The 22,242-nt window shown below is 44.7% G+C and overlaps 1 protein-coding gene across 1 annotated transcript in view; it reads right to left on the bottom strand.

Annotated features, from left to right (window-relative positions):
* The window catches only part of CDK15 (cyclin dependent kinase 15), a 66,977-nt gene extending 45,005 nt beyond the window's left edge, over positions 1-21,972 (bottom strand). Inside the window, 10 exon segments of the mRNA XM_079980581.1 lie at positions 650-743; positions 4,136-4,256; positions 8,027-8,150; positions 9,258-9,320; positions 12,984-13,078; positions 14,994-15,073; positions 19,208-19,305; positions 20,895-21,044; positions 21,497-21,622; positions 21,625-21,972. Coding sequence (XP_079836707.1) covers positions 650-743; positions 4,136-4,256; positions 8,027-8,150; positions 9,258-9,320; positions 12,984-13,078; positions 14,994-15,073; positions 19,208-19,305; positions 20,895-21,044; positions 21,497-21,622; positions 21,625-21,708 — 1,035 coding nt within the window. The 5' untranslated portion in view covers positions 21,709-21,972.
* Positions 21,973-22,242: the final 270 nt, after the last annotated feature.

Raw genomic sequence — 22,242 nt, 5'->3', positions numbered from 1 at the left:
AAACAACCCCAAAACACACACACACAAGAATGATCAAAACAAAAAATTCCTTCCAGTAGCACCTTAAAGACCAACTAAGTTAGTTCTAGGTATGAGCTTTCGTGTGCATGCACACTTCTTCAGATTCACACTTCTTCAGGTATCTGAAGAAGTGTGCATGCACACGAAAGCTCATACCTAGAACTAACTTAGTTGGTCTTTAAGGTGCTACTGGAAGGAATTTTTTGTTTTGACTATGGCAGACCAACACGGCTACCTATCTGTAACACAAGAATGATGTTTTACACGACACAAAGAAATACAAGAGTTTAACAAGAGGGAGCAGAAAGTGCAGCAACTCCATTTTTGTGTGCCTCCTTCAACCTGCTATCCATTTAATTGGCTTTAAATTTTTGATGAGACAAGAGAGGCATCAAAGGGAAGTCACTTTGATTTATCTTAGTGTTTGTGGGGAAATTGCCAAATATAGACCAGCCTATTGGATACAACCCCAAACTTAACACACTGGGAGTGAGTGAGACTTTCAGTCAAATTGCCTTTTTTCTGTTGCATCCATCATTGGGACTAGATAGATAGATGGATAGAAGCTGACCCTTTTGAGATGCTAATGATCTTTGTTCCAGTTTCCCAGATGTATCATTATACTTACCACCCAGATCGTCTCCAACTGTTCAAAGGTGTTGCAAACCCCTGGAAACAGAGGCTGACCCTGAAGCATCTCAGCAAATATGCAGCCTGCCCCCCTGGAGAAAAAGCATACATTCTCTTCACTCACTCAGCCTCACACCGCGGATATTAAATACACAGATAAATATGCCCAAGTCCAGATCTAGGTGGAAGAAAACCACATGCACTACATCCTCAGTTACACTTTCTATTCAAAGTAAGAAGTACAGTGGTGCCTCGCAAGACAAAAATAATCCGTTCCGCGAGTCTCTTCGTCTTGCAGTTTTTTCGTCTTGCGAAGCAACCCTATTAGCGGCTTAGCAGATTAGCGCTATTAGCGGCTTAGCGGCTATTAGTGGCTTAGCGGCAAAGCGGCTAAGTGGCTATTAGCTGCTTAGCGGCTTAGAAAAGGGGGGGGAAGCGAAAAAAACTCGCAAGACTCGCAAGATGTTTTCGTCTTGCGAAGCAAGCCCATAGGGAAATTCGTCTTGCGAAGCGCCTTGAAAACAGAAAACCCTTTCGTCTAGCGGGTTTTTCGTCTTGCGAGGCATTCGTCTTGCGGGGCACCACTGTAAAGTGTTTCCCAAAAACATCAAACCCTCTGGCCTGATTTGGACAGTCAATGGATCTCCCAATTAAAGACCGTTGCTAAATAGGATTGCTCAATATGGTTTGAGCAGTGGGGTGCCCTGCTCCCAACACACGCACCATGTTGTGCTCCTAATCAGAATCACTTCTGCAAAGTTGCTATATTGGTCATTGGGGCGGGCAGGAGGGAGACAGGTGCACCTCGGGTTACATATGCTTCAGGTTACATGCGCTTCAGCTTACAGACTCTGCTAACCCAGAAATAGTACCTCGGGTTCAGAGCTTTGTTTCAGGATGAGAACAGAAATCGTGCTCCGGCGGCACGGCAGCAGCAGGAGGCCCCATTAGCTAAAGTGGTGCTTCAGGTTAAGAACAGTTTCAGGTTAAGAACGGACCTCCGGAACGAATCAAGTACTTAACCCAAGGTACCACTGTACCTGTATTTTTCGCTCCATAAGACGCACCTAGTTTTTAGAGGGGGAAAGAGGAAAAGCCCAATTTTTGGGGGGGTCAGCTCACAGTTGTGCAACTTCTTTTGCAAAGGGGAAACGCCCCATTTTTTGAGAAACAGCTCACAGTTGTGCAGATTCTTTTGCAAAGGAGAAAAGCCCCGGGTTTTTTGAGGATCAGCTCACAGCTGTGCAGCTTTTTTTGCAAAGGGGAAAAGCCCCGTTTTTTTGAGAATCAGTTCAAAGTTGTTGGGCTTACTTTGTAAAGGGGGGAAATCCTGTTTTTATGGGGTTCACCTCACAGTTCAGCAACTTCTTTAGGAAAGGAAAGGGAGCCCTTTCTACAGTTTCCATCAGCAATGTCTAGGCAACACGATGACCATGTACATACGCAATAGACAATCTTTATAGATCTTCAAACCATAACAAGTACAAAATGAAATCTTTAGTCTCAAAGTCTATGAAAATCTTTAAATGAAGTGAGGTACCAGACTTTGTACGATGTGAAGCTTTGTATATTCAGCAAAGATGATGTCCAACACTGAACAGTGATTCCAGATATTGACTACTGTTTCGTAGAATTCTTCGTCAGCGCGGTGGGAGGATACAGAATTGCTTCATAAACCCAAACCCATCTTATTTCGAATGAATGTATGTAAATGAAAATATCAAATGCTGTGGAACAGTGCTCATGTAATAATGTAGCCTACAGTTTCCAGACAGATAATCTAATCAGCCAGTCACATGTCACTGGGGGAAGAAACAGCCTCCATCTGAAGAACATTCAACAATGGAGGCCTGGGCAAGGGGGTGGGGCCAGAAAGGGAGCCAGCGATGGACCACACATTCGCTCCATAAGACTCAAAGACATTTCCCCTTACTTTTTAGGAGGGAAAAAGTGCCTTTTATGGAGCGAAAAATACGGTATATGAGCAGCTTCTGGGAATAGGGAGGGGGTGGTGTCAGTCCAGAAAATGGCACCTCCTTCATGCATCCCAGTTTCTGGGATGGCACTGGCCGAGGCTGTGGTACAGGTTTCCCCATATGCCCCCAGCCATATCACGTTTCAGTGGTGACCTGGGCAGGAGCTACTCTGCAATGGCTCCCACTCAGCATAATGCAAGAAAGGACCTGCCATCAGAGGTCAAGGAGATAACAACTTTTAGAAGACACCTGAAGGCAGCCCTGTATGGGCAGGGTAAAAATAAAATAAAATAAAATAAAATAATAAAATAAAATAAAATAAAATAAAATAAAAGGCATTCTTTTCAGCCAGAACTTGCTGAAACTCGGTTTCTGGCACCTCTCAGTTAGACCCATTGCCATTATAAGAGAACAAGGTGTTAATAGTGAGTTCCGCACCTCTTTTCCTAGAAAAAATAGCACTGACAGGTCTTAAATAACTAAAATGGACAGGAAATAATCATGAGGAGAAGTGATCACCTGCACTGTTTCAAGTATGTTAAGTTTGTCTCTCTCTTTGCCTCACAAGAAGAAAAGCAGCAGCAATGTCAAAAATAATTCAGTAATAAAATGCTATGTGTGATTGCCTTGAAGTGGATGTAATGTTTAGCTCTCCACCTAAAGGGACTTTGTATATTAGTTGAAGAGAGATAAAAACTCCTCTCAGCATACTGTCAGGTGTGCATTTACCATGCTGAGATTGAGTGAGTATTGGCATGTGTGGTGCTCCTCACCAAGAACACAAGGGCATGGTAAAATATCTCACTTCTGCTTCTATGTTCTTCTGGACCTATCTCAGTAAAAGAGAGGGAAGAATCTCCATATCTACTCTGATAGGGGCTCAAGTCCAATTCAAGTCTAGAAATTGGTGGTATCAGTTGGCTTGGGGATAGGGATCTAGGTTCCACAAACCTCACTTCTGTGTCAGCCTTGAAAGTCGAGGAAAGTTCTTCCTTTTATTATGCTTGCAAATTTCCTTTTATGTAAAGGTAAAGGTAAAGGGACCCCTGACCATTAGGTCCAGTTGTGACCGACTCTGGGGTTGCGGCGCTCATCTCGCTTTATTGGCTAGCTTCCGGGTCATGTGGCCAGCATGACTAAGCCACTTCTGGCGAACCAGAGCAGCGCACAGAAACACCGTTTACCTTCCTGACGGAGCGGTACCTATTTATCTACTTGCACTTTGATGTGCTTTCGAACTGCTAGGTTGGCAGGAGCAGGGACCAAGCAACAGGAGCTCACCCCAATGCGGGGATTCAAACCGCCGACCTTCTGATCGGCAAGTCCTAGGCTCTGTGGTTTAACCCACAGTGCCACCCGCATCCCTAATTTTTATGTAGTTTAAGTGATTTTTAATGATGGTCTCAAAAAGTGCTCTTATTGCACCCTGCCAACGTTCTGTATATGCTTGAAAGGGGAAGATTGCTATGCTCAACATGATTTACAGCATCTCCACAGCTGGCTCTCACCAGATATCCACATCAGCAGAATAGTCAGTGGCTCCCAGCAGCACATCAGGAGGTCGGTACCCCAATGTCACCACTTCAGCAGAGTACGTTTGACTGGGAAGGGACTTGGCACGAGCAAGACCTGCCAAGAAACAAGTCATTTAAAACCATGCATGAAATTATAATTCCAATACACTCTCTATAGCATTAATAAATTAATAATAATAATAATAATAATAATAATATTAGAAACTGAGAGAAACCAAAAGCCAAGACCGGGCTCAGGGCGGCTAACAACCAATAATAAAAACAAGTTGATTAAAATACAATTTAAAAGATTAAGATACAACATGAAAACAATTAGGGAGCAATCTCTGCATAGGAGGAGAAAGGAAAAAGAAAGAGGGGGAGGGCCCCGCGGAAAGAGATCACATCCCGCAGGGCCCTGGTCTCAAGAGACAGAGCATTCCACCAGGTCGGAGCCAGTGTTGAGAAGGCCCTGGTTCTGGTTGAGACTAATCTAACTTCCTTAGGGCCCGGGACCTCTAGGGTATTGCTATATATGGACCTTAAGGTCCTCCGGGGGGCATACCAGGAGAGGCGGTCCCGTAGGTACAAGGGTCCTAGGCTGTGAAGGGCTTTAAAAGTCAAAACCAGCACCTTAAATCTCACCCTGTACTCAACCGAGAGTCAGTGGAGCTGGAAAAGCACTGGGTGAATATGCTCCCATGGCAGAGACCCCGTGAGGAGCCTCGCTGCAGCATTCTGCACCCTCTGGAGTTTCTGGGACAGCTTCAAGGGCAGCCCCGTGTAGAGCGAATTACAGTAGTCAAGCCTGGCCTATCACAGCCATTTCTATCAAGGTTAGGCTGCAATCCTAAGCGATGTGCAATCCTGTCAATTTTGGTTTCTCTCCGTTTCTAATTATTCAAATTTCAAATTCAGTTCCACATCAGTTTGCAGAATTTTTGAAAAATCATTCATCAGCAATTTAGTACTAACTTCTAATGTTTTACCATGTAATTTTGCCTAATATACACATTTAATAGTGTGATTTTCCCTAATGACATGCATTTCTGCATGTTATTTTCACTCATATATACATTTAATGCACACTTTACCCCCGTACATGCCTTTTTCTGGACGTCACTTAGTGGGAGAATTGCATTGCAAAATTCAGAGAAATGTGAATTCTGAAGGATGACTGTTTCGGTTCACACATTTTTTCAGAAAGTGAAAATTAGGTAGGTTAGCCTTTAAATGCAAATAGAGCCAAATTTCCCCTGCATTCCTACCTGGAGATAAGCCCCAGTAAATTAAAAAACAACAACAACACTTTGTTACTTCTTAATAGACAGGATTAGGATTTTAGCCTTTATGAAATTTTCCTTTACCATTAACTGCAACATCAACCCATTACTATTATTTCGCATCTTTTTGATGTGAATGATTTCAAATGAGTTTCCAGTATAGATAGCCATGCAAGGCCTTGAACATACAGCCACTTTTTGGTGGCTTTTCAGTTTCTGAATAACCTAGATACCCAAATATCTAAACTCTCCGTATCTTACACTTATTGGCCGATGTCAACACTGTATTCACATTGTGATGAGAAACCTGTAGATTCTCCTCTGCAGCAAGTTTGAGCATAAGCCTAATTCCTGCTGATTTATTGTCCAAGGTTCTTCCAAGGGATCAACACTTTACCTATGTACAGAAACTGGGTTCGTACTGAGATTGTACTGACACACTGCCCAGTGGTGTTCACAGAAAGGGGGGGGATGTTAGATTTCTGTTATGCCACTGTGCAGTTTTTGGAGTCACAAGACTCTGTTGACATTCCAGACTGTTGGAGGTCTCACTGGAGACGGGAGACAGATGTTAAAGTTACTGGTTTCCTGTTTCTTTTGTTCCCTGTTGTTCTCTGTCTCTCACAGAGAGCAGACACATGTTCTTTTCTGTCCTGCATTGTTGTTGTTGTTTAGTCGTTTAGTCGTGTCTGACTCTTCGTGACCCCATGGACCAGAGCACGCCAGGCACTTCTGTCTTCCACTGCCTTCCGCAGTTGGGTCAAACACATGCTGGTAGCTTCAAGAACACTATCCAACCATCTCGTCCTCTGTCATCCCCTTCTCCTTGTGCCCTCCATCTTTCCCAACATCAGAGTCTTTTCCAGGGAGTCTTCTCTTCTCATGAGGTGACCAAAGTATTGGAGTCTCAGCTTCAGGATCTGTCCTTCCAGTGAGCACTCAGGGCTGATTTCCTTAAGAATGGAGAGGTTTGATCTTTTTGCAGTCCATGGGACTCTCAAGAGTCTCCTCCAGCACCAGAATTCAAAAGCATCAATTCTTCGGCAATCAGCCTTCTTTATGGTCCAGCTCTCAATTCCATACATCACTACTGGGAAAACCATAGCTTTTACTATACGGACCTTTGTTGGCATAGTTAGAAATAAAAGCAACAATGTAGCACATATTTCTGGTTCCTTCTGCTGTCTGGGTACTCTGCGTAATGGGGAGCGTGCCTGAAGCCTCATTCAAAGGCTTAGGTCGTTAATCACCTTTGGAGGAGAGCCTAGATGGACTCCGAAAATACGACGAGGAGGAGAGCCATTTCAGCTCGGTCGTATGGAGGTTCCAACAGCTAATTCATCTACTGTGTATTTTGGAAATAAAATGGTTTGTCTGTTTGATCACTGGGTGTTCAGCCGCCTCTTGAGATATCATCGCCAATGGGTTCCCAAAATGGGGGTGGCAGCCTTCATCAACGTTTGGATACAAGGCGCCATTTTGAATTAAAATGGCGAACCAAAACATGACTTTGGTGTGACTTCATCCAATTGTTAGCGTGGTGGGTCCAAACTTACAAATTACAACATCTATTTTAAAATCACTGGGTTTTGTGGGGGGGGGGGTTCTACAAATTCCTGGGCAGCAGTGGGCACTTCCCACTAGTGTCAACATAAAGTGAGCAGCCAACCCCACCTCCTCAATTCAGCTTAAGTCAAAGCACTTGGATTTAAGATAATTTCCCCCAGTAGCTTCATGGGCATTAAACTAGATTATTTCCAAGTGCTGCCACTTAATTGGTTCATTACCGGGAGTTTAAGTGCCCAATGTTATGGTTCAGTTTGAACATTCTGGATGTCTCTGAGCCATTTTAATAGACAAGGACATTACATGAAGGGGCCTTAAAGTGTACATAATTGCCACAGCAGTACAAAGAGCCCAAGGGCCTTTGTACATGGAACAGCAGACTCGTTTAACTCTTATTAGTTAGGGAGCTAAATTTATTACATTTATTTTTTGCTACTTTCCTACAAGTGTAGATTTAACATTAATGCCCTCTCCAGAAACGGACTCGTCCCTGTGCAAAGATGGAAATCCAAGATACAAGGCCAGCTATGAAAATGTAGCCAAACAGATGCCAATGAAATAAATAATTGCAATAAATGAAACAAGCGATTGCAAGAACACGCACACAAGATGTGTCATGTCTGCGTGAGTTAAAGTCAACTGTTTTCACCAAGGGCTATTCCATACATACAAAAAGGGAATTTTTAACCTTAGTATTGAAAGCAATGCTGATGGCTGTACAATATGCCCTGCCAAGGAACTATGGATCTCTGCCCCTTACTTTTAATTTTCAACTGTTGGCAGGTATGTGTTCCCTATGGAGCTGGAGAGAATTCTCATTTGAAGTCAATTGGTTTCATCCAGGGATATTTTCTAAATTCTTTGTTTATTTTATGTTATACGTAGGAGAGGGATGATGACAAAAGACACTGTACAGCAATGAGCTCCTCCAAAAGATCAGTGAAAGCAAAAAAAAAAAAAACCTGTCAAAGATGGGAAAGCTGGCCTTTGCCAGAAGGTCTGGCTATTGTCCAGCAATCTGACTATGATGGCTTACCAAAATCAGCTAGCTTAAGCTCTCCCAGGCAACTGAGGAGGAGGTTCTGAGGTTTCAGGTCCCGGTGAAGGATGCGGTGTTCGTGGATGAAAGCCAAGGCTCGCAGAAGCTGGAACATAAAGAGCTGGCAGAGAGAAACAGGACATAATTGGTTCATGACTGATCAGTTTTACTGCGGCATTTCAAGCAAAAGGATAAACCCTTGATAGAAAAGTAAGCAAATACAGTGGTACCTCGGATTACATATGCTTTGGGTTACATACACTTCAGGTTACAGACTCTGCTAACCCAGAAATATTACCTCGGGTTAAGAACTTTGCTTCAGGATGAGAACAGAAATCATGCTCCGGTGGTGCAGCGGCAGCAGGAGGCCCCATTAGCTAAAGTGGTGCTTCAGGTTAAGAACAGTTTCAGGTTAAGAACGGACCTCCGGAACGAATTAAGTACTTAACCCGAGGTACCACTGTACATAAAACCCTTGAAAGCTACTTATAATCAACAGCACAGGCTGAGGCAATAGACTATTATGGGGTACTTTGCTTCAGAGCAAATCAAATTATTTACCTTTGGTACCAATGGACATACCTGTCTACAGCTTTAAAAAAAACATTTCAAGGTCTCACTTATTGCAAGAGCTCTGCAAGATAGGAGAGAGACTTGCTAAATGAGCTTTGTAGTTGTATTTATGTATCAATGGAACTGATTTCTTTGAAGAAGAAGAAGAAGAAGAAGAAGAAGAAGAAGAAGAAGAAGAAGAAGAAACCAAACCTCTTTTTATTGCAACTGATAATTTTTGAGCACCCATGCATGGGCTTAGAAGCAGGACATAAACTGTAAAATAAATATATAGCCAACTAACCAACCAACCAACCAACCAACCAGAGATTTGAACCAAGGCTGGATCTACACAGATATTAAAAAATGCAATGAAAATATATATAGCTCACAATGCAATTTACCATTGACTTCGGATTGCTGCGCTACAGCGCCATCTGGTGTCACATTTTTAATGTTATAAATTGACCTGTGTAGCTGAGTCCCAGGTCTCCTCAGTTCAGTGAAACAAACTATCCAATAACCAGAGCTGCTCTTGGTATATGATCTATAATCCCATGTCTACTCACCTGGGAGCGCCTCCTATTGAACCCAATGGGACTTACTTCTGAGTAGACATGCATAGGATTGAACTGTTGCACACTTAAGAACAGTACATTTTTCTTCAAGAACTTACCTTAACATTATAAAGACGAAGCCCACCAGGATGCTGGGACATGTACTGTGCCAAGTCTGTGTGCTAAATAAATAGACAGGAAATGGAATTGAGGGCGGTGAACCCAATTTTCTTAGATACTTCCGTGCAGCCACATGTGTGCTTTGCACAAGCCTCCCGCCAGCCCCTTGTTGATGAAACTAGTAGGGCATTGTATGGGAGATGGAAACTCTCCTCCTGGAGCTTTGTGTGTGCCTTGGGGATACCGTATTTTTCGCTCCACAAGACACACTTTCTTCCTCCTAAAAAGGGGAAATGTGAGCGCGTCTAATGGAGCGAATGGCGCTGCGCAGAGAGGGAGAGCTGCGCAGCGCCCCTTCAGCGAAGCGGGAGGAGGAACGGAGCCCCTTCTGTTCCTCCTTCCGCTTCGCTGAAGGGGCGCTGCACAGCTCTCCCTCTCTGCGCAGCACCCCTTCAGCAAAGCGCCTCTCCTGGCCTCTGCCTTAGCAGTGGCAGCCTCTTCCGGGCAGAGGGAGCCTTCATCTTGCTGCCCTGAAGAGGCTTTGCGCGGCTATCCCAGAAGCCAGAACAGCCAGAGGCTATCCTAGAAGCCAGATCCCTCTTGCTGTTCTGGCTTCTGGGATTCAGAATATTTTTTTTTCTTGTTTTCCTCCTCCAAAAACTAGGTGCACCTTATGGTCTGGTGCGTCTTATAGAGTGAATAATACGATGCTACACCAATTGATGCCAGTTCCTTGTACTATGCTGAGCCAAAAGAACATGATCTGAATCCATCTTTACTTTCAACACACAGCCATTTAAAAGTGTGTCGACCATGCGAGCAAGATATCACAATATAAAAAGATAAAGGGACCCCTGACCAACTCTGGGGTTGTGGCGCTCGTCTCGCTTTATTGGCCGAGGGAGCCAGCGTACAGCTTCCGGGTCATGTGACCAGCATGACTAAGCCGCTTCTAGTGAACCAGAGCAGCGCACAGAAATGCCGTTTACCTTCCCGCTGGAGCGGTACCTATTTATCTACTTGCACTTTGACGTGCTTTCGAACTGCTAGGTTGACAGGAGCAGGAACCGAGCAACGGGAGCTCACCCCGTCACGGGGATTTGAACCGCCGACCTTCAGATTGGCAAGTCCTAGGCTCTGTGGTTTAACCCACAGTCCCATCCGCGTCACAATATATAAAGTACATTAGCATGGGCTGCAATACTTTCATGATGTAGGAGTCTTTTAAAAGGGCAAATTGCATCTGCTGGAGAGCGGCTGACAATCATCGGAATGAGAACAACCAGGGAGGGGCCATTTAACCCTTTCCACCCCTGCTGAGGTCCTGAGGAAAATCCCTCCTCTGAGCCAGTGTATGTGTACATGTCGTCCTAGTACAAATATTAGCTTCAGACGAGATGTTTCTACAGGATCTCAGCAGGGGAAGGAACATTTCCCTTCTCTGCCTTCTGCAATTTTGATAATTAAAAGCTATGCCTGGAGTCAATAGAAGATTAAGATGAGAGCTGAGAAATTGAGGCAGAATCCAAACACTATGGAGGCTGCTGGTAGGTGGCCCTTCTGGCTGTGGAGGTGTTGTTTGGCCTGTTTTTCTTCTTCTTCTTCTTCTTTTTAAAATACATTTTTTTTAGGGTTTAGAAATAAAAATACAAAGATTATTATCAAATATCCTTTTTTTGTCCAAACTAAAATGTTAATTTAAAGGCAAAAAGAAGAAAAGAGGAGAAAGGTGAAAAGAAAGAGATAGATATAAAGGGAGAGAAAAGAAAAGATCTTTATTATTATCATTTTCATTTTCATTTTCATTTTCATTTTCATTTTCATTTTCATTTTCATTTTCATTTTCATTTTCATTTTCATTTTCATACCGCTTTATATTTCTAAATAAAAATCTCAAAACGGTTTACAGCATATTAAAACATCAATAGAACAATCCAGAATCAAGAGAGGAAGAAAGTTAAGAACTGAAGAACTTTTGATTCTTTGCCTCACTGCTATATACAAGCATTACTCACGTCATCCAGTCCAGTATAACACCTAAAAAGCCACTTTCTCTTCAATCCTCAAACCCAAATGTCTTTATTTCTTTTTCATGCAAAAAGTCTATGAGAGGTTTCCAATCCTTAGTAAATGTTAACAATGACTTTTCTCTGATTAAGCTTGTCGATTTCACCACCTCAGCTAAGTCCATTAATTTTAACAAGCATTCCTCCACTGTTGGTAATAATGAGTTTTTCCATCTTTGGGCATATAAAAGTCTTGCCGTTTGTTTGGCCTGTTCTTAATGGAGGTTGCACTTCCTTCTGTAGGATTAATGCAAGAATGGGAAACCCGTGGCATTACATATGCTCCTGGACAACAGTTCTCATCATCCTTGACTATAGGCCTTGCTGGCTGGGGCTGAAGAGAGAACTAGCCAACAACATCTGAAGAATTCAGGGTCCCCACACCATGCCTGAATTAATCCCGCAAAAGGTTTGTCAGAGTATCACCAGAAGATTGTACACAGAAGGTAGGAGAATTTACATATACCCCACTGTGGGTTAAACCACAGAGCCTAGGGCTTGCCGATCGGAAGGTCGGCAGTTCAAATCCCCGTGACGGGGTGAGCTCCCGTCGCTTGGTCCCTGCTCCTGCCAACCTAGCAGTTCGAAAGCACATCAAAGTGCAAGTAGATAAATAGGTACCACTCCGGTGGGAAGGTAAACGGCGTTTCCGTGCGCTGCTCTGGTTCGCCAGAAGCGGCTTAGTCATGCTGGCCACATGACCCAGAAGCTGTACGCCAGCTCCCTTGGCCAATAAAGTGAGATGAGTGCCGCAACCCCCGAGACGGTCACGACTGGACCTAATGGTCAGGGGTCCCTTTACCTTTACCTTTACAGCTTGATGACTTTACAGTGGTACCTCGGGTTAAGAACTTAATTCATTCTGTTTTTAACCTGAAACTGTTCTTAACCTCCCTCCCATCAGATGTCAAAGAGATAAACAACTACCTGACATTCAGAAGACATCTGAAGGCAACCCTGTTCAGGGAGGTTGTGTGACATTTTAGTGTATTTTTTGTCTTTGTTGGAAGCCGCCCAGAGTGGCTGGGGAAACCCAGCCAGATGGGCGGGGTACAAATAATAAATTATTATTATAATATTATTATTATTATTACCTGAGGTACCACTTTAGCTAATGGGGCCTCCTGCTGCCGCCGCGCTGCTGCTGCACGATTTCTGTTCTCATCCTGAAGCAAAGTTCTTAACTCGAGGTACTATTTCAGGATTAGCGGAGTCTGTAACCTGTTAACTGAAGCGTCTGTAACCTGAAGCATCCGTAACCCGAGGTACCACTGTATTTCTCTGCTTGTGCTGCTTTTACAAGGATCATTACTCAAATGGTGAGGGAGGGAAAGGTTTTTGCATGTGTGCTTGTGAACGAACAAACCAGTGGTTTTACGAGTCTGTTGTCATGGCAGCTGCAAGAGTAATCAGTTCCTGCCAGCTTTTCTGCAAAAACATGAAGCATGTTTTTAAAACGCAGCTGTTACTTAAGAGAAGTTAGGGATCTGAGAAGATAACTCTCAAAGGCAATTAGGGAAAGCAAGCCAGAAACATATGTCACCATGATGGACTCTTACGCATTGCTATAAAACGCTTTGTAGCACTGCAAAAATAAGACCCAGTGTTTGTTTACCGGCTCATGAGAAAGCTCACAAAACCTAAATAAAATCAACTCACCAAATACTCAAAGACTAATGTCAGGGTCTCCTTGGTCTGTATGATGTCATGAAGGAGCACAATATTGGCATGCTTCAAGCTCTTGAGGAGAGATGCTAAAGAAGGACACATAAATAGGGGTCAGCCTGCTGTCTGCGAGAGGGGGAAACAATTTAACAGCACAGAAAGCAAGGCAAGGTTGCCTTGTCAAATACAACTACCCATCATTTCCACACCTGGAATTTTGAGCAGGAGCTGGTCCCGTTTTGTGTCCTTCTTAAACAGAAGAACTGCCTCAGAAACGATAGAACAGTTAAAATTAGAAACCTTTCCCACCATGCTTTTCTCATTAGAGGTGCACCATGAGAAATTATTTCTGCAGGACTTGCTCTTTCTAGAGACTGGCATTAAATTGTTTATCTGCCCCTTAGAAGGGAAAATATGTTTCCACTGGGACTCAGAGGCAGACTAAAGCAACAGTCTTAATGGAAAATTAAACAAGCTGCTTTTGGATGTTATATCAGTGGGAGCATCTAAAGGCCTGAAGGCAATAATTAAAATCTTAATCTAATGCATCAAATCAGAGACACCAAGAAAACTCTGGACATTTTGCCCAGTACAAGATCAACAAAAACAATGGTGGAGGGAAAACACTCTCAAAATAGGTATTGGCACCACACCAACAAAAGGAGTAACTTTTTGCCCTTGAGTAACTTGCAATTTTGGTGGTTCGAATCCCCGCGACGGGGTGAGCTCCCGTTGTTCGGTCCCAGTTCCTGCCAACCTAGCAGTTCGAAAGCACGTCAAAGTGCAAGTAGATAAATAGGTACCACTCCAGTGGGAAGGTAAACGGCGTTTCCGTGCACTGCTCTGGTTTCGCCAGAAGCAGCATAGTCATGCTGGCCACATGATCTGGAAAAACTGTCTGCGGACAAACACCGGCTCCCTCGGCCAGTAAAGCGAGATGAGCGCCGCAACCCCAGACTGGACTGAACTGTCTTTTAACTTGCAATTTATTTGGTTTCTTAGAATTCCCAAGCAGCTCCAGTCACTTCTAGTGAGAATATACCAGGGATGTCCAACAGGTCGATCGGGATCGACTGATCGATCCCCAGTAGGTTAAGGTAGATCACGGTAGATCGCTGGCTCCTCCATCCGGCCCTGCCCCCTCGCCCCATTGTCTTGATTGCTAGAGCGGAAGCTGGAATTTCCTCTGCATGGCAGACTGCCATTATCGATCTGTTTGTGAGCCTTTTTATATTTTATTTTACCCAAACCCCTAAATAAACAGATAAACAGATATTTCCTATGACCTGAACCCCCCCCCCCAAAAAAACTGGGTTGTTCCTCCCTAAAACGTGATTTTAATCATGTGAGTAGATCGCAGTCCCCTGGAAGTTGGACGTCCCTGGAATATAAAGGTCCTGACCATCAGGTCCAGTCGTGGCCGACTCTGGGGTTGCGGCGCTCATTTCGCTTTATTGGCCGAGGGAGCCGGCGTACAGCATGACTAAGCCACTTCTGGCGAACCAGAGCAGCACACAGAAACACCGTTTACCTTCCTGCTGGAGTGGTACCTATTTATCTACTTGCACTTTGACGTGCTTTCGAACTGCTAGGTTAGCAGGAGCAGGGACCGAGCAACGGGAGCTCACCCCGTCGCAGGGATTCCTCCTTAATTGTATGAATGTGCCAGGAATTGCCAGGTATAATTTGCTGCCTGAGAGACAGCAGGAAATTGTTTCTTCTCCCAAAGTCAAGGTGCATAGTACTGCTGATGAGGTTTATTTAGGCACCTGAGACAGAAAATCCCACATGCATCTCTCTCCCCCCCCCCACCCCCCAAATCAGATGCCTGAGGCAGCCTGGCCCTGCTAGATGAGATAGTTTGGAGGCAAGGAACTAGTACTCTGCATGTATGTAGACTCACTTTTATTAGTTCCTATATTGTAGGGCTTGGCCCTGGTACAGAAAGTGGATTCAGGAACTGAGCCCTGCTGCCAGAGATGGTGTCCACTTCGAATATCTTACCTTCTCTTATGGTTGTACAAGGGACTCCTTCCTCAGTCTTCAGGCTGATGACTTTCAAAGCTACTAGCTGTCCATATATCCTAAAGGGACAGAGCACAGCTGATGAAACCCTGGTCATAACAACTGGATCCACTATTTAAGGCACACACAAAACTGCTTCAACCTAGTTCAGCCACTGGTTTAGTTCAGTCAACTGATTTAGTACCATTGACGAAGCAAGTTGTGCATTACATACTAATGCGTGTAACATTTTTTAAAAATTATTTTTATTTAATTTGACATAAACAGAACGGTGTATTTGGTATACCTATAACCAAAAAACAATGAATAAAATTTAAAATAATAGAAAGAGAAAAGAAAAAGAACAATCAGTGACTACTGTGTCAGGGAAATATGACGCTGTTGTGTTGCCATAAATTAAAAGTCATTTGTAGAGTTTTGCAGGAGGTCCACATTTCTCACACCAGTTTCCAATTATTATTGGAAGAGAAGTCATGGAAACTCAGCAACATTGTAGTATTTTTTTCTAACATACACAAGATCTCCTGCAATGCTTTTGCAAAGTTTTTTGCAGATAAAATCGCTCAGATTCAGAAGGAGGTAGACTCCACAGTGGGAGCAGGGCCAGGGCGGGAGAGTGCTAGAGTTCTGTCTGGTCCTGTTATATGGGATCAATTCCAATCTGTTACCTCCGAGGATGTGGACAGGCTGCTTGGACGAGTGAAACCGACCACCTGTCTCCTTGATCCTTGCCCATCCTGGCTGATAAAAGCGAGCCGGGAAGGGCTGGGCGATGGGCTTTGCGGGGTGGTGAATGCTTCCCTCTGTGAGGGAGCCTTCCCAGACCCGCTGAAAGAGGCGGTCATTAAACCGCTTCTTAAAAAAACATCTTTAGACCCGGCCAATTTGGCCAACTATCGCCCAGTCTCAAATCTTCCATTCTTGGGCAAGGTGATTGAGCGGGTGGTTGCTGAACAACTCCAAGCACGCCTGGAGGAAACGGACCATTTGGATCCCTTCCAATCGGGATTCAGGCCTCACCATGGGACTGAAACTGCCTTGGTCGCGCTGGTTGATGATCTCCGGCGGGCTAGGGACAAAGGTGAGAGCTGTTTCCTAGTTCTGCTGGATCTCTCAGCGGCCTTTGACACCATCGACCATAACATCCTTCTGGACCGTCTAGAGGGGCTGGGAGCTGGGGGCACTGTTATACAGTGGTTCCGCTCCTTCCTCCTGGGCCGTGTTCAGAAAGTGGTGGTGGGGGATGAGTGTTCAAACCCTTGGGCCCTCACTTGTGGGGTACCTCAGGGTTCCGTCCTCTCCCCCATGCTTTTTAACATCTATATGAAGCCGCTGGGAGAGATCATCAGGGGGTTTGGACTGGGTGTTCATCAGTATGCAGATGACACCCAGCTCTACCTCTCCTTTAAATCAGAACCAGTGAAGGCGGTGAAGGTCCTGTGTGAGTGCCTGGAGGCGGTTGGAGGTTGGATGGCGGCTAACAGATTGAGGTTGAATCCTGACAAGACAGAAGTACTGTTTTTGGGGGACAGGAGGCGGGCAGGTGTGGAGGATTCCCTGGTCCTGAATGGGGTAACTGTGCCCCTGAAGGACCAGGTGCGCAGCCTGGGAGTCATTTTGGACTCACAGCTGTCCATGGAGGCGCAGGTTAACTCTGTGTCCAGGGCAGCTGTCTACCAGCTCCACCTGGTACGCAGGCTAAGACCCTACCTCCCCGCGGACTGTCTCGCCAGAGTGGTACATGCTCTGGTTATCTCACGCTTGGACTACTGCAACGCGCTCTACGTGGGGCTACCTTTGAAGGTGACCCGGAAACTGCAATTAATCCAGAATGCGGCAGCTAGACTGGTGACTGGGAGTGGCCGCCGGGACCACATAACACCGGTTCTGAGAGATCTGCACTGGCTCCCAGTACGTTTCCGAGCACGATTCAAAGTGTTGGTGCTGACCTTTAAAGCCCTAAACGGCCTCGGTCCTGTATACCTGAAGGAGCATCTCCACCCCCATCGTTCAGCCCGGACACTGAGATCCAGCGCCGAGGGCCTTCTGGCGGTTCCCTCATTGCGAGAAGTGAGGCTACAGGGAACCAGGCAGAGGGCCTTCTCGGTAGTGGCGCCCGACCTGTGGAACGCCCTCCCATCAGATGTCAAAGAGATAAAGAATTACCTGACATTCAGAAGACATCTTAAGGCAGCCCTGTTCAGGGAAGTTTTTAATATGTAATGCTGTACTGTTTTTAACACTGATTGGGAGCCGCCCAGAGTGGCTGGGGAAACTCAGCCAGATGGGCGGGGTATAAATAATAAATTATTATTATTATTATTATTATTATTATTATTATTATTATTCATTTTTGCAAGCTACTTCTACTGATAGATGCACTGAAAGTGCAAATTTTGAAGGAGGGCTGCATTTTGGTTCATGTATTATTTCAGAAAGTGTGATTTAGGTTGGTTGGCCTTTAAATGTGAATTGAATCAAACTTCTCCCACAATCCAATGTTCTGCGAGTTTTGAGAATACAGGATAAAAAACTTTCCCCTGTTCTCCACATTGTGGTCATATAGTATTATATGACATGTAGTATTACAGACACATGAAAACAGTACCTGCATGGAGCAGCCACTGCTTTTAATGGTTGCCCAATATATTTATATGTGCTTTAATAACATACATCCACAGTTTTCCAGCAGGGAAGCAGTGGAGTTAAACAGTGATTCTGTTAGGTAATGTTAGAGCCTGAACTTAATGGTCTTATTTGTTGTTGTTGTTTAGTCGTTTAGTCCTGTCCGACTCTTCGTGACCCCATGGACCAGAGCACGCCAGGCTCTTCTGTCTTCCACTGCCTCCCGCAGTCCAACCATCTCGTCCTCTGTCGTCCCTTTCTCCTTGTGCCCTCCATCTTTCCCAACATCAGGGTCTTTTCCAGGGAGTCTTCTCTTCTCATGAGGTGGCCAAAGTATTGGAGCCTCAGCTTTAGCATCTGTCCTTCCAGTGAGCACTCAGGGCTGATTTCCTTCAGAATGGATAGGTTTGATCTTCTTGCAGTCCATGGGACTCTCAAGAATCTCCTCCAGCACCAGAATTCAAAAGCATCAATTATTTGGCGATCAGCCTTCTTTATGGTCCAGCTTTCACTTCCATACATCACTAATGGGAAAACCATAGCTTTTTACTATACGGACCTTTGTTGGCAAGGTGATGTCTCTACTTTATTATTATTATTATTATTATTTGTAGAGGGTGAGAATTCTCCATATGGTCATGTGCATTACTTCCTTTAATTCAAAATATATGTCATCAGCCCTGCTGCAATTGCCGTGTATGTGTGTGGACTTTTGCTCCAAAGCCTTGCCCTGATGGCCCAGCTGGTACACCTTTGTCTATGTGCCGCCTTCAACTCACAAACAAATCTTCCCTCCCAGTGTCTGCAGTTGAAACATGTCCTCTAATCCAGGTCAGGCAAACTTTGCTGTACGCATCATATTCAGATAATTGTGTAAGAAAACTTTAAAAAAAAAATTACAAAAATAAAATAAACATTCAGAAAACATTTTGCAAATGTTTAAAAAGGTAAAGCGACCCCTGACCATTAGGTCCAGTTGTGGCCAACTCTGGGGTTGTGGCACTCATCTTGCTTTATTGGCCGAGGGAGCCGGCGTACAGCTTCCGGGTCATGTGGCCAGCATGTCTAAGCTGCTTCTGGCGAACCAGAGCAGCACACAGAAACGCCGTTTACCTTCCCGCCAGAGCGGTCCCTATTTATCTACTTGCACTTTTATTTGCTTTCGAACTGCTAGGTGGGCAGGAGCAGGGACCGAGCGGCGGGAGCTCACCCCGTCATAGGGATTCGAACCGCCGACCTTCTGATCGGCAAGACCTAGGCTCTGTGGTTTAACCCACAGCACCACCTGCATCAAATGTTTACAAATGCCTAAAATTAGACCCAAAACCACTTATCTTCAGTATGACTATTTCAAGCTACCTTTTTTATAGCCTAGAACAGACGCACAAATGTCAGACTTTTCATTTCCTCTGCAAACATTTTCTTTGCATTCTGGAATGTTTCTTGTAATGCTTCATCTATCATGTGATGCTTAAGTTGATGGTGCTCAATTAATCTGATCCATTTTAATCATTATAGGTTCAACTAGTTCAAGAGTACCCAAGGTTTGCCCTGTAAATATCACTCACCTGCTGATTCCTTTGTATACTGTGGAATGAGAACTCCCACCCAGCTTCTCCAGATTCAGGTAGGATGAAGCATTTCCAAACGGGAGACCTCTTCTTTGCTTAGATGAGGGTGAGGACAGAGAAAGCCTGTATTCAGTACCAGATTTAACAAAGGAGTTTCAAACCCAGCAGAAACACAGGCTATATTGTCAATGAATGGAAAACGGATGATACTTATTACTGATGAATTTGGTATGGTATTGAAGTGAACACGCTTTTGAAGTTACCCAAAATTATTCATCAGACAAACTGGATAAGCAGCTGATCTTCAGCTGATTAAATGATGTGGAACAAATCCGCAGCTGTTCGTTTCCAAAAAGAGAGGTGATGGGATTCAAGATGGGCGGGAACGAACACAGTCTGACTTGCATGTCACCAACAAGTGACAGTAAGAGCTGCTAAGACAGTGGAATACAGTGGTGCCCCGCAAGACGAATGCCTCACAAGATGAAAAACCCGCTAGACGAAAGGGCTTTCCGTTTTTCGATGCGCTTCGCAAGACGAATTTCCCTATGGCCTTGCTTCGCAAGACGAAAACGTCTTGTGAGTCTTGCGATTTTTTTCGCTTCCCCCCCCCTTTTTCTAAGCCGCTAAGCCGCTAATAGCCTTTTAGCCGCTAAGCCACTAAGCCTTTAATAGCGGCTAAGCCGCTAAGCCGCTAATAGCGCTAATCCGCTAAGCCGCTAATAGGGTTGCTTCGCAAGACGAAAAAACCGCTAGACGAAGAGACTTGCGGAACGGATTATTTCCGTCTTGCGAGGCACCACTGTAGTCTCCCTTGGGAGGTTGTGGACTGTCCTTTCTTGGAGGTTTTTAGCAGAGGTTGTATGGCCATCTGTCATGGAGGCTTTAGTTGAGATTTCTGCATTGCAGGGGGTTGGACTGGATGAACTTTGGGGTCCCATCCAAATCTACATTTCTATGATTCTGTGATCATCACTGGCTCATCTATTACATTTATTGTCTAATTTATTTACAATGGGTTGGACTGCACATTTAAACGCATAAAGGTAAAGGTAAAGGGATCCCTGACCATTAGGTCCAGTCGTGACCGACTCTGGGGTTGCGGCGCTCGTCTTGCTTTATTGGCCGAGGGAGCCGGCGTACAGCTTCCGGGTCATGAGGCCAGCATGACTAAGCCGCTTCTGGCGAACCAGAGCAACGCACGGAAACGCCGTTTACCTTCCCGCCAGAGTGGTACCTATTTATCTACTTGCACTTTGACGTGCTTTCGAACTGCTAAGTTGGCTAGGAGCAGGGCCCGAGCAATGGGAGCTCACCCCATTGTGGGGATTCGAACCACTCACCTTCTGATCGGCAAGTCCTAGGCTCTGTGGTTTAACCCACAGCGCCACCCGCGTCCCTTACCTTTACCTTTAAATGCATAAAGTAAAGGTAAAGGGACCCCAGACCATTAGGTCCAGTCGTGACCAGCTCTGGGGTTGCGGCGCTCATCTTGCTTTATTGGCTGAGGGAGCCAGCATACAGCTTCCGGGTCATGTGGCCAGCATGACTAAGCCGCTTCTGGCGAACCAGAGCAGCGCACGCAAACGCCGTTTCCCACAGCGCCACCCGCGTCCCTTACCTTTACCTTTAAATGCATACATGACGATAAATGCCTTTTATTAATCACTTTATGCAAGCTTACCCACTGGAACCTCGCAGCAAAATCCAGCTCCTGAGAAGGATCACTGAGACGGCGTTGCCGTCGTCTTCCAGCTTTTTGGACCGGAAGTGTCTGGAACCACTGTGGTTGCGTTGAATCCATTGGCTTTGGCATCTTTTCTGGCTCTCTCGCCTGGCCAGGGCAAAAAGGCAAGAGATAAGGCACCCAAATATAAATATTCTTGCCCACATCTTTCATTTCTTCACAATTTCTTACACTGGTGCTGTGTGCATACGTGGTTATGTTGAGTAGAATGCACGTAAGTTGACGGTTATTAGTCGAGCCAATGAATTTGCATTATCTTGCTTTTCTTCATGCTTGTTTTGCAACACAGTTACATAGGATTATTGCTATTGGAAGTCCTACTCAGAGTAGAGCCATTAAAATCAATTACTAACCCTAACAACTTTGAGGGGTTTTTATATATAAACAGATGGTATTTTTAAAATGTGAAATAAATAAACTTGGATCAATTCATTATAATGGGTGTACCCTGAGACTCTACTCCAGAGATTTCCGTATACATCCCATGGAAAATATGACCCCTTTCCCTTCTCCCAAAGCCTGTCTGGAATACCACTTACCTTCAAAACACAATCTGCTCCATTAGGCTGAATAGTGTCTTGTGATGAGTCTTCGATCTCTTCATGGCAACATCTGCAATTAGACTTGAAAGCGTTTCCGCATAGTACCTCTCCCATGTTCTCCTGTCTTCCGACAGCTTGATCTTCCTCCTTTCTCTTGTTATCCGTTTCCCCTTCAGTTTGCCAGAGCTTGGAAAGGCATGAATGTTCATATGACTTGCATAAGGTCTCGGCCACAATTGGTCTCATGACTTCAGCAACCTTTTTTCTCCCACCTACCACCGAGTATGTCGAATTCATTCTTGGTGCAGCTCTCTTGATTTAATAAACATGGCTTCTGAAAGCGAGCATGCTCAGGTAATTTCCAGGTGATCTACTTATTATTGATCTGTTTGCAACAAAATTAAACACCAGCTATTCATTAAGCATTTGTGTTTGTTGGGTTAGACAACATGTCAAAGCAAGTGTTGTCCCACATTTTCCTGTTACAGTGGTACCTCGGGTTACATATGCTTCAGCTTACATACGCTTCAGGTTACATACTGCGCTAACCCAGAAATAGTGCTTCCGGTTAAGAACTTTGCTTCAGAATGAGAACAGAAATCGTGCTCCGGCAGCATGGCAGCAGCAGGAGGCCCCATTAGCTAAAGTGGTGCTTCAGGTTAAGAACAGTTTCAGGTTAAGTACGGACCTCTGGAACGAATTAAGTACTTAACTTGAGGTACCACTGTGCTTGCATGATCAAA

Source organism: Podarcis cretensis (genome assembly GCF_951804945.1).
Source record: "Podarcis cretensis genome assembly, chromosome: 1".
Lineage (NCBI taxonomy): Eukaryota > Metazoa > Chordata > Lepidosauria > Squamata > Lacertidae > Podarcis > Podarcis cretensis.
This window is presented reverse-complemented; position numbering and strand designations above follow the sequence as displayed.